The following is a 12785-nucleotide window of genomic DNA, read 5'->3' on the forward strand; positions in this document are numbered from 1 at the left end:
CCATACAAAGAAAATGAAATGTAAAATAATTCCAGCAATAGTAAAAAATGAATATTAACAAGATAATATAGTTTACTTGTTAATATGGCAAAGATTACAATTAACAGTTACGTTGACAGGGCTATAAATAGACATATTCTTTAAAAATATTCTTTAGTGTGATGTTTTTACTTTTCGGAATTTATATACAAGTAAAAATGATGTGAAAATATTTTATTAGTTTTCTTTAGGCTCTTATAACCAAGAACCACAAACTGGGTGGCTTAAATAACTAAAATTTGCTGTCTCATAGTTTTGGAGGCCAAAAGTCCAGACAGGATTTATTCCCTCTAAAGACTTGAGGGAATATCTGTTCCACACCTCTCTCCTAGCTTCTGGTGGTTTCCTGGCAATCTTTGGCATTTCTTGGCTAGTAGACGCATCACCCCAGTTTCTACTTTTCTGTTCATAGGCATTTTCCCTGTGTGTACGTCTCTGTGTTCAAATTTCCCCCAGTCATTGGATCAGGGACCCATCCTACTCTAATATGACCTCATCTTAACTAATTTCATCTGCAATGATGCTGTTTCCTAATAATTTTACAGTTTGAAGTACTGGGACATAGGATTTTAATGTATTTTTTTTTGAGGGATACAATTCAAACCATATCATAATTATTTATGATTGAAAACTGTATCCACCTATATATCCAACAAAAAAGGAATGGTTAGGTGAATTTTAGTGTAGCTGTATGTGGCAATATTATGCAGCCACTAAAATTCATCTTTTCTATGACATGGGAAACTACTCCAGACATAATGTTAAATATAAACATTAGAAAAACAAAACTGAATACTACAGCAAAATTTGTATATAAAAGACTGGAAGGAAATATTATATACCAAAATCTTTATAACCTATATTCCTGGGTGGTAGGATCAAATGTGATTTTAGTTTTTATATTTATATTTTTATAACTAATATAATTTATGCTTAGAAACATATTTGCAACTAAACTTTAAAAAATATTATGACCCTGTGTCTCACAGACTTTGACAATTTTCTTTCTTTCTTTCTTTCTTTCTTTCTTTCTTTCTTTCTTTCTTTCTTTCTTTCTTTCTTTCTTTCTTTCTTTCTCTCTCTCTCTCTCTCTCTCTCTCTCTCTCTCTCTCTCTCTCTCTCTCTCTCTCTCTCTTTCTTTTTTTCTGTCTTTCTTTCCTTTCCTTTCTTTCTCCCTCTCTCCTTCCCTCCCTCCCTCCATCCCTTCCTCCTTCTCTCTCTCTCTCTCTCTCTCTCTCTGTCTCTGTCTCTGTCTCTCTCTCTTTCTAATAGTTACATTCATCTGTCTCATTGTTCCTAGGTCATTCTAGATGATCTTCCCAAGGAATTTGCTGATGTGGTAAAGGAACACAATAACAGAATTCAAAAGAATTTTGGTTCCTTTCTCCTAACAATTTCTAAGTTGGCCGACATGAGAAAAGAATACCAACTACCTCTCTCAGAAATTGGTAAGATTGTGAACAGAATGTGAAGTCAACAAAAATAAATAAATACAAATATTTTGAGATAAAACTAGCTTTACGAAATAAGGACAAAATACTGTGGAAAGTAAACCCAGAAACTAGCATAATCCTTCAGATCTACACTGTGAAATTATGTACTGAAAATATATTATTTGGAATTAGCTAAACCATCATAGATTTGGTTTGACACTACATGATTAAAATATTTCTATATTTTTCTGGTATTATTCTAAGTTAAAAGACTATGCAATGGTCTAAATTTATTCAAAAATATCCCCTTTCCTATTGGTGCTATTTGTCTTTTAATAGCTATTGATGCTCTTAACTAGTTAAACTTTCAAATCTGAATAACATTGGAAATACAAGAAAATTAATATTGGCATATTTATTAGTGGTTATCTGTATGTTATACCTCTTTGAGTATTATGGGGGACATTAAAGAAGTTAATTCTTTGCCCAGGTCTTTGAGGAAAGGACAGGATAAGTAAAAAAGGAAAATACAAATACAAGGAAAATTCAGCAATGTATGCCAGATAAAGTAAAGGGATTAGAAGTAGAGAAAAGACTCAGTGCCCTAAGATGAGATGACAGGAGAGAGAGCTAAGAGGAAAAGGGAAGGTGGCAGAATTCTATTTTACCCACTTCCAGAGGAAGCAAGGGAAAAAAAATAAAGCAGTAAGGTTGATTTGTTTTATTTGTATTTCTGGATAGATTATTATATCGGGATGCTGAAGATTTATGAAGGACAAAGAGAAAATGGTCAGCTTATTTTACCATAGAAGGAGAAATTAGCTAATAATAAGTCGACTTTGTAGCAAAGAACCTAAATGTTCCCAGGCAATTTTCTACACTAGGGACTTGGAAGGGTGAATACAAATATCTTTCTTCTCTGTTTTACTCTGAGATGATTTCTGTGGTAGACAGATTTAAAATCCCCCTCCCCCTCCGAAGATGTCTGGGTCCTAATCTTGGGAACCTGTGAGTATGTACTGTTATGTAGCAAAGGGGGAACTAAGATTGCAGATTGAATTGAATTTTCAAATCATCGAACCTTGAAATGGGGAGGTTATCCTGAATTATCTATGTGGACCTAAGGTAATCATAAGGACCTTTATAAGTGAAGAGGGGAGGCAGAAGAATCAGTGTTAGAGAGATGTGATGTGAGAAAGATTTGACCAACCATCTCTGGCTTTGAACATAAAAGGAGGCCACCTGCCAAAGGCTATACAGCAGCCCCTAGAAGCTGGGGAAGGCAAGGAATAGATTCTCTCCTAGAACTTTTCAGAAATAACAAACATAGCTCTGCATACACCTTGGTTTTAGCCTAGTGATACCCATTTCAGACATCTGATTTCCAGAACTGTAAGATTACAAATTTGGGTTGTATTAAAAAACAAAGTTTTATGTTAAACCACAAAGTTGTAATTGTTAAAAATTGCAGAGTTACTTATTAAAAATTCAAGTCATACATTTAATTTTGGGTGCTTAAGGGTCAGACATTAAATCCTTGTAGTTATCTCCTAAACTTGGGATCAACTGAACAATTAGTAAGGCAGTAATATGGATGAAACTGAATTAGAAAACATGGTTTCCACTTTCAGTGAAATGTGTTTTAGAAAGCATAGCCCTGGTGAAGCTGCATCTTCCTGTCCCCAAAATGAGAGTAATGCTCCTTTCTTATAGATTTTACCCTCTGAGTTACCACACATAATAGAGAGAATACTAAAATGTATCTTCTTAGTAATCAGGTGGATCTGAAACAAATTGAAAGACAAATAGAGAGAAAGGGACAGAAAGACAGAGGCAGACACAGAGAAGTGTGTACAGGAAAGACAGAAATAGAGATGATATATATATATTATATATATATATATATATATATATATATATATATATATAATATATATATATATATATATATATAGAGAGAGAGAGAGAGAGAGAGAGAGAGAGAGAGAGATAGATGATAGATAGGAAACATAGAGACAGACAATCAGAGAGAAGTGGAGAGAAAAAAACAAAGAGATGAGACACAAACATGGTAAAAAACACCGAAACACCAAAATACCGGAGAGAGAGGGACAGAATTAGAAATAGACAGAAATAGACAAAGAGACAAACACATGGACAGAAAGATAGAAGAGACACAGATGTAGAAAGAGAGAGATTAACAAAAATAAACAAACTAACAGAGTGAGACAGAAAAAAGAGACACAACAATGCAGAGAAAGTGGAGAGTAAAAATGAACAAACTTGACAGACCAAGAGAGGCATAGAGAGCAACAGAAAAGAGACAGTGAGTGATTCAAATGGAAACAATGAGACACAGAAACAAGAGTGTTATTCTCAGAGAAAGAAGAGAAGAAAGGAAGGAAGAAATGGAGGAAAGAAGGTGGGAAGATGATAGATAGATGACAGATAGATAGACAGATGGATGGATGGATGGATGGATGGATGGATGGATGGATGGATGGATCGATAGACAGATAAGATAGATAACTATTTGAGATGTACATAGCATTAGCTCCTTTTCCCAAATTCACCACTCAGGCCTAGGGTGACATGAGTGAGCTCCACAAGACCTCAAAATGTCCTTCTATTAATTTTGTCTCCTTGTGAGTAAAGTAGGAATTCCTTCCCTTCTGTTGAAATATGAATATGAGAATTAGCATAAGAAAGTGGGCAATGATGTACATTTTAACTTTATTATGAGAAATTTTGCAGTTTTTGTAGCTCCGTAGCATCTTGAGAGGAATAATTGATAACAAAATTTGTTTTAAAGGACAGTTGGATGGTACTGGGTTTTGATTTTGGATTCTCAGATCCACTAGTGTCCATTGAAGCAAGTTTCCTGATTTGTAAATAGTGTCTAATTTCTGAGAGGATAGACATGGAATTACCCAGTTGGACCAATTAATAGTTACAAATAATAGAACCACTAGCAGATTCCAGAATAATTTTGATTTTAGAAGAAAGCCTTCCGAGTGATGATCCAGCAATACAATCCTTAAATTTTCATCTTAAATATTTTCCTTTAAGCAAATTTCAACAATTTGCCTAGTAATAATGGTATAAACACATACAATTTGTTTTAAATAATTGGTGTTTTATGGGAGAACAATTTTCAATTATATTCTTATTTGATTTTCCAATTAATCTCTTATTAGACTTTTCAGGTAAAGAATATGAAGAGTCTGAATTGGTCTCTCATTTGATGCCTGGAATTGAGAGCAGAACTGCTGTTTCTCCATTTGCTTGCCTGTCAAATATAACTGATCAAGATTTATTTGATATTGATGTGGTAAATGATGTATGTAAATTTTGGTGTGAAACTCTCTTTTATCCTGTTAATCATTTAAGAAAAATAATTTTTATGTGATTATAATACTAGCTACGTGTCCAGTAAAACAAAACCATCTTACTCTTATTTTATACTAGTAGTACTTTTCACTGAAGTGGAAAAAATATATTATATTTTATTATATATTATATATATATATTATATAATATATATATTATATATATAATAATTTTTTCTTTCATTAATTGGGTAGTTTTAAAATAGAAAAATTGAATTAAGTAAGGAAAAGAATGTGACTTTCTAGATTAAAAATCTTGTATCAATTATCTCACTGTGTGAATCACTATAGCATAAACCCTTCACACTCCAGGTGTGAACCGAGAGCAGCAACCTCAGTATCACCTGTCAGAAATGATGAACCTTGGGAGCTATCTCAGAACTACTGAGTTCAGAATGCACATTAATATTGGAGAAGCCCTGGTCTAACCCATCTGAGGGCAGTTTGTGTTTGTCTTCATTTATGTGATCCCTGCACCTAAAATTGATGTTTGGTACAGAATAGAACCTCAATAAATATATATCAAATTTTTAAAAATGGACACAAGAGCCACTTTGTTTACTGCCCCACGTGTCTGGGAATAATGAGACTGCCTGTCTTACCTGGACCTGTGACGGCTTATCCATGGCATGTTGATGGAAAATAAATTACAATGACTGTTACTATACCATTGACCAAAATCAGGTACTTTTATCTTGAAAGGAAAAAATAGATGTGTACGGAAAAAAACAACAAGCACTATCACAGTTATGTGTAGCTGATACATGTTCGTAAGCTCGCAAATGTTTTTTGGAAAAAATGATTTTTTTTTAAATTAAAGTTTATTGGGGTGACAATTGTTAGTAAAGTTACATGGGTTTCGGGAGTACAATTCTGTAACACGTCATCTATATATCACAATGAATTTTTAAAAAAATATTTGTAGTATATTTCTAAGGTTGTAAAGTGAGTATGTAACTTCATATTCTGAATAAATTACAGGTAGCATTCTTGTGATTTCAAAAATAATTTTAATATTTTGAATATTGATATTTTTACCGATTTTATTTGGTTATTTAAATTAAAGTTTGGAGAAGCTTAATACACATAACATTTGACAATATTTCATTAAAATATATTGGGTTATTGTTTTAGCTAGCTGGATGTAATGAACAAAAGTAATCAAATTTTATAGCATATATGAAAAGAAAAATCCTCATAATCTAAAATGTCTGCTTCCTCAGGCAATGTTCCGAACAATTGATGTGAATGATAAAAATATTCCTATACTTTGCTTGGAAAAACGTGATCAGAATGGAAGGAAGTGTCCGCTGAATGGTTATGTGTTGAACTTCTACAAAACCGGTTCCCTGTCAGCACTTACTTTGGATAATCGGTAGGACCTTTTCTATTTTAACTCTCCTTACAGACATAGGTGTCCTTGTGTAATTGACATTTATTGTGCTGTGGCATTCTGATTTATAAAGATACTTTTAAGACAGTAATTTAAGAAGAGTCATGAAGATGCAGTTTACGTGGAACTATTTTTAAAATGCTGTTTATTATTATTACTATTATTATTATCTATGTGATCTTCACATCACATAAAATTAACCATATTAAAGTGAACAATTCAGCGACATTTGGTACTTTCATAATTCTGTGCAACAACCACCTCTATCTAGTTGCTAAACATTGCCATTAACCCCAAGGGAAAATTTGTGCCCGTTATGCAGTAACTCTCACTCCTTCCTTCTTCCAACCTCTGGCAACTACCAATCTGCTCTCTGTCTCTATGGATAGACCTAGTCTGAATATTTAAAGTAAATGGAATCATACAATTATGTGAACTTTTGTGTCTGATTTCCTTCACTATAACATCTCAGATTGTAGCCTTATCAGTACTTCACTCCTTTTTATAGCTGAATAATGTCCCATTATATGTGTATATATTATTTTTTTATCCAGGTGATGAACATTTGGGTTGTTTAAACTTTTGGTTATTGTGAATGGTGCTGCTATGAACATGCATGTACATTTATTTGTTTGAGTGCGTGTTTTCAATTCTTCTGGGTATATACCTAGGAGAAGAATTGCTGGGTCATATAGTAACCTTGTATTTAATTTTTTAAGAAGCTGCTGAAATATTCCCCACAGCAATTGAATTATTTAATATTGCCACCAGTAATGCACAAGGCTTCTAATTTCTCCATAACCACATAATACTTGTTTTATATATATACCATTCTAGTGGGTGTGAAATGATATATACCTCCCTGTTGTTTTCATGTGCATTTCCCTAAACACTAATGATGTTGAGCATCTTTTCATTATGAAAAGATGTATATATTTTTGGAGAAATGTCTATTCAAACTTTTTGCCCATATTTAAATTGTGTTGTTTTCCTTTTGTTCTTGAGTTGTAGATGATCTTTATATATTTTGGATACTAGATCTTTACCAAATATATGATTTGCAAATATTTTCTCCTTTTCTGTAAGTTAGCTTTTCATTTTCTTCATAATGTCTCTTGATACACAAAAGTTTTTAATTTTTGGTAAAGTCCAACCAACCTATTTTTTCTTCTGTTGCTTATATTAGGTTGGTGCAGAAGTAATTGCAGTTTGAAAGGTTAAAATCATTGAAAAAAACCACAATTACTTTTGGACCAACATAATACTTCTGGTATCATATCTAAAAATCCATTCACAAATCCAAGGTCATGAAGATTTATCCTTATTTTTCTTCTAAGAGTGTTATAGTTTTGGCTCTTACATTTAGGTTTTTAATCCATTTTGAATACATTTTGATATATGAAATGAGATAAGGTCCAATTTCATTCATTTGCATGTGGGTATACAGTTTTCCCAGCACCAGTTTTTGAATTCCTTCCCCATGGAATGGTCTTGGCACTTGGTCAAAGTCAACTGACTATAGATGTGTGGGTTTATTTCTGAACTCTCAGTTCTATTCCATTAGTCTTTATGTCTATCCTTATGCCAGGACCACATTATTTTGATTACTATATCTTTTGAAGTAAGATGTGTGTCTTCAATTTTGTTCTTCGTGTTCAAAATTGTTTTAGCTATTCAAAGTACTTTATAATTCCATATGAATTTGAGGATGGTATTTTCCATGTCTACAAAAAAGGCTGTGAAAATTTTGAAAATTTTGATAGAGATTGCAATGAATCTGTAGATCACTTTGGGTAATATTTTCATCTTAACAACATTAAGTCTTTCAGTCCATAAACATAAAATGTCTTTCTATTTCTTAGGTTCTCTTTAATTTCTTTCAACAATGTTGTTGTTTTCAATGTACAAGTCTTTAACCTGTTTGGTTAAATTTATTCCTAGGTATTTTATTTTTCGGATGCTACTGAAACTGGATTTTATTCCATAATATCCTTTTCAGAAAGTAACTTGCTTGTGTATAGAAGCACAACTGATTTTTGAGAGTTGATCTTGTAGTCTACAACTTTTCAAAATTTATTTATTAGGTCTAATAGTTATTTTGTGGATTCTTCAGGATTTTCTATATATGGGATCATGTCATCTGTGAATAGAGAATTTTACTTCTTTTCCAATTGGATATTTTATTTTATTTATTTTATTTTATTTTTACTTCTTACTTAACTGCTCCAGTAAAATATTTAATAGCAGTGGTATAAGCAGGCATCTTTGTTTTTTTCCTGACCTTAGGAAATAGCTTTCAGGTTTTTTTTTTTTAAATCATTTTGATGTTATTTGTGAGATTTTCCATAAATGTCCTTTATCATGTTAAGGTAGTTCTTTTGTATTCCTAGTTTGCTGGGTATTTTTTTTTTATCATAAAACGACTTTTATAAGTGCTTAGTGTACATTAACTGAGGTGATCATGTGGCTTTTTTCCTTCATTCTATTAATCTGATGTATTATGTTGATTGACTATCTTATGTTGATATTTTTTTGCATTCCTGGGATAAGGCCTTGGATAAAGCCCAATAAATCATAGTGTATAATCTTTTAAATGTGTTGTTGGATTTAGTTTGCTGGTATTTGGTTAAGGAATTTTGCATCTACATTTATCAGGAATATTGGTCTGTAGTTTTCTTTTCTTGTAATGTCTTAGTCTGGTTTTAGTATGAGGGTAATATATGCCTCATAGAATGAGTTAGGATGATTGATATTAATTTTTTAAATGTTTGGTAGAATTCACCAGTGAAAACAGCTGGTCTACACTTCTCTTTGCTGGGAAGTTTTTGATAACTGGTTAAATTTCTTGTTATAAGTTTTATGAGATTTTCTATTTCTTTTGAGTCAGTTTTGGTAATTCGTATATTTCTAGGAATGTATCCACTTAACCCAGATTATCTAATTTTTTGGTATAGAGTTAGTTGTTCATAGTACTCTTGTATAATTCATTTTGTTTCTATAGCATAGGTAGTAATGTCCCTACATTCATTTCTAGTTTTATTTATTTGCATCTTCTTTGTTTTTCTTTGTCAGTCTATGTAGAAGTTTATCAATTTTGTTGACCTTTTCTGAGACCCAAACTTTGTTTCATTGATTCTCTTTATTGTTTCTCTATTCTCTATTTCATTTTATCACCACACTGATCTTTTTTTATTTCCTTTCTTCTGCTAGCTTAAGTTTTAGATCATTCTTTTTCTGATTCCTTAAGGTATAAAATTAGGTTGTTGATTTCAGAATTTTTATCTTTTTCAGTATAGATATTAACTGGCATAAATTTCTCGTTCACACTGCTTTCTCTGAATGTCAATAGTTTTGATATGTTGTGCTTTTACTGTCATTTGTTTCTAAATGTTTTCTAATTTTCCTGTGATTTAATCTTTGATCCATTGTGTGCTGTTTAACTTAAATATATTTGTCAATTTTCCAATTTTCCTTCTGTTAATGACTTGTAGCTTCATTTCATTGTAGCTTGAAAAGATACTTGGTATGATTTCAGTATTTTTAAATACATTGAAACTTGTTTTGCAGCCTAATATATGATTTCTTCAGGAAAATGTTTGATACACACATGAGAAGAATGTGTATTCTATTGTTGGGTATAATCATATAACTATGTCTGTTAAGTCTAGCTGTTTATCATGTTGTTTAAGTCATTTATTTCCTTGTTGATCTCTGCTCTAGATATTCTATCCATTATTGAAAGTGGGGTATTAAAGTCTTCAATTATTATTTTAGAACTGTCTCTCTTCAATTCTGTCAGTGTTTGCCTCATATATTTGGAGGCTCTGTTGCTTTGGCTCCACATGTTTATAATCATTTTATATTCTAGATGAATTAACCCTTTTATCAATGTATAATGTATTTTTTTGTCTCTTATAACAGTTTTTGACTTAAAGTCTGATATTAGTATTAGCCATCCCAGCTCTCTTATTTACTATTTGCATGGACTATCTTTTTCATCCTTTTACTCCCAATATCTTTTTGTTTTAAGACCTAAAGTAAGTCTCTTACAGACAGTATATAGTTGGATCCTGTTTATTTTTAATCTTTTCAGCCAGTCTTTATCTTTTCATTGGATAATTTAATTTCATTTACATTTAAAATAATTACTGATAAGGAAGGACTTACTTTTGCTATGTTGGTATTTATTTTTTATATGTCTTATACCATTTTTTTTCTCCCTCAGGGATAGTTTCTGATAATTTTATCTCAATAGGCACACTTTCTTGTTTATTTTCATGCTTCAAAATTTTTTTTGAGAACTGTACATTTTGAATATTATAATATGGTAATTCTGGAATTTTCTCCCTTTTAGGGTTTGTTGTTTTTGTTTCCAACTGCCCACCATCGCTGTTGTTTCATTTAGTGACTTTTCTAAACTGTTTTTATAAAGTCTGTATTCATCATGTGTGATCTCCGAAGTTCTTATTTCTTTAGTTGTGTACAGCCACTGTATTGACAGAGATTTCTTTGAACACAAGAAGAGAAAGAGAGAGACAGGGAGGGAAGGGAGGATGGGGGGCAGAGAGAAAGAAAGAGAACAGAAGGAGGAGGAAGAAGAGGTAGAGAAGAAGGAAGAGAAGAAAGCAGAGGAGGAGGAGGAGAAAAATGAAAAAAAAAAAGTCTTCCATTCTTTACAGATTGGCTCTGTGCTGGGAACCTCCTTTCAGCACTTAGTCCACTTGTAACTCAGGGTAAGAGATGCTTTACCCTGCGTCTCTATCTTGCACTAATCCTAGGGACCAGCTAGAGGTGAAAGTTGAGGTCTTTTCTGAGCATGCATCCTGCCCTACACTTGAGTATGGCTTTCTAAATTACTCAACATATGTGGGTACTCTTTCCCAGATTTTTCTCAAAGATTCTCATTACTTAGTGTATTGATTCAAATGTACCCTTTTGCCCAAAGCAGCTGCAAGTGGTTCCTTTGCCTTACCATTTTTCCTCCCTTAGTGAGTTCTGTGCTAGGCAAAACACAGCCAAGCACGTGCCTCACCTCAATCCTTTAGCTAGCTCCAGACAGCTTAAAAGGGACAGATAAAACGTTTCTTATTAATTAATTAAGGCTAGCTAGGGATCAAGGCCACATTGGGGACATAGGATGCTGTCTTCAGGACTGACCATAAACTGGAAGGAGAGAGGGGAAAGGGCAAATAAAAATGTTACAAAGCTTTCCTACCTTGTCTAACCTTTTTCATGATTCAAGTTAAACCTTTGACTGTTTTCTTATAAAATTGATTCTGACAGTTGTTGCTTGATTTTTCTTTTCTTTTTTTCCTGATGTTTCTATGGAGAGATGGGCCCTTGGAGCTGCCTACTCTGCCATTTTCTGTGACATCACATATATTTGGCACTGTTTTAAACATTTATGAAATACTTTGCTTTGGCAAGAATAATGTGCTACAATATAAATGCACTACGAGTCATATATTTAGACAAATGATCAGCCTCTTTACTAGCTTAGTCAATTCAGGGCTAAAATGAGCATAGTAAAATACTGGATGTAAAGGATACAAACACTTCTCTTCAGTCTTTTCATATCTGTTTTTATTTTGTCTCTGGAAGAGCCAGCAATTCCATCGTTATTTATTATTTCCTTTACTATAGATTGATAATACATCACTAATAAATGTATTCCTTTAACTGTTACTTCTTTTTCTATAGGTTAAATATGGGCGATGCTTTTAATTTAATAAGAAGTTTCGCACTTGCTATTCAATCAATCAGGTATAGTAAACATTTCTGCTTTTGAAGATCACGTAACCATTAAGTACAAATAACAATGGTAGTAACTTAAACACTTAATCTTTTGCAGGATTTCACTAAGTGAATTATGTGATGATGAAGACGACAACGTTGTGTTAGCATTTAAACAACTAAGTGACGAATTCAAGAAAAAACTTGGGAAGAAAATAGACTAATAATGTTAAATTTCACCCAGTGCTGTGCTCCTAGGAAACAAAAATGGTCAAGAAATGGCCTGCCCTTTTGTGTTTCAGGAAATGGATTACTGCAAAGAACCACTCTTTTTTATATGACTTAGACTTGCAGAAGACTCCCTTGTAAACCGATTCCAATCCTCAACACACCCTCCAAATTCCCAGTCTTTGTTTCATAAATGATTAGCTATGCTGTTTTCCCCTGAAGAGCAATTTGGACAGGATGTCAGCTAACATAACCAACTATAGTCAGGTTTCTCCCCTCGCTACAGGTTCTAAACTTTAATCCTTAGGCTCCTCCTTAAAACTACCTGGAGGTATTCTCAGATCAACTGTCCAAATCTCAGATCAACTGTGACTGGGAATGTCAGCCCAAGACATTCCCAGATCAACTGTCCAATCACACTACACATTGACCCCATTCCCTCACATCTGATTATTTCTAGCCTTGTTTTCTCATCCCGATACATTAAAAATCTTTCCTGGCTGATGTTCGAGTCCCCTGAAAATCTCAGTCAGAGTGTTTTCTGACTGCATTACCCAAGTCCCCCACCTT

At 32.9% G+C, this 12785-nt stretch overlaps 1 protein-coding gene across 1 annotated transcript in view; it reads left to right on the forward strand.

Moving 5' to 3' along the window:
• LOC308509197 (putative ATP-dependent RNA helicase DDX60) overlaps positions 1-12211 on the forward strand; it is a gene marked incomplete at both ends in the record, with an annotated part of 70641 nt that extends 58430 nt beyond the window's left edge. Inside the window, 5 exons of the mRNA XM_081076950.1 lie at positions 1340-1487; positions 4670-4812; positions 6085-6236; positions 11955-12017; positions 12106-12211. Coding sequence (XP_080933076.1) covers positions 1340-1487; positions 4670-4812; positions 6085-6236; positions 11955-12017; positions 12106-12211 — 612 coding nt within the window. The remainder of the gene's footprint in view (positions 1-1339; positions 1488-4669; positions 4813-6084; positions 6237-11954; positions 12018-12105) is intronic.
• Between the last annotated feature and the right edge of the window lie 574 nt (positions 12212-12785).

The sequence above is a fragment of the Rhinolophus hipposideros genome (assembly GCF_964194185.1).
Source record: "Rhinolophus hipposideros genome assembly, chromosome: 16".
Lineage (NCBI taxonomy): Eukaryota > Metazoa > Chordata > Mammalia > Chiroptera > Rhinolophidae > Rhinolophus > Rhinolophus hipposideros.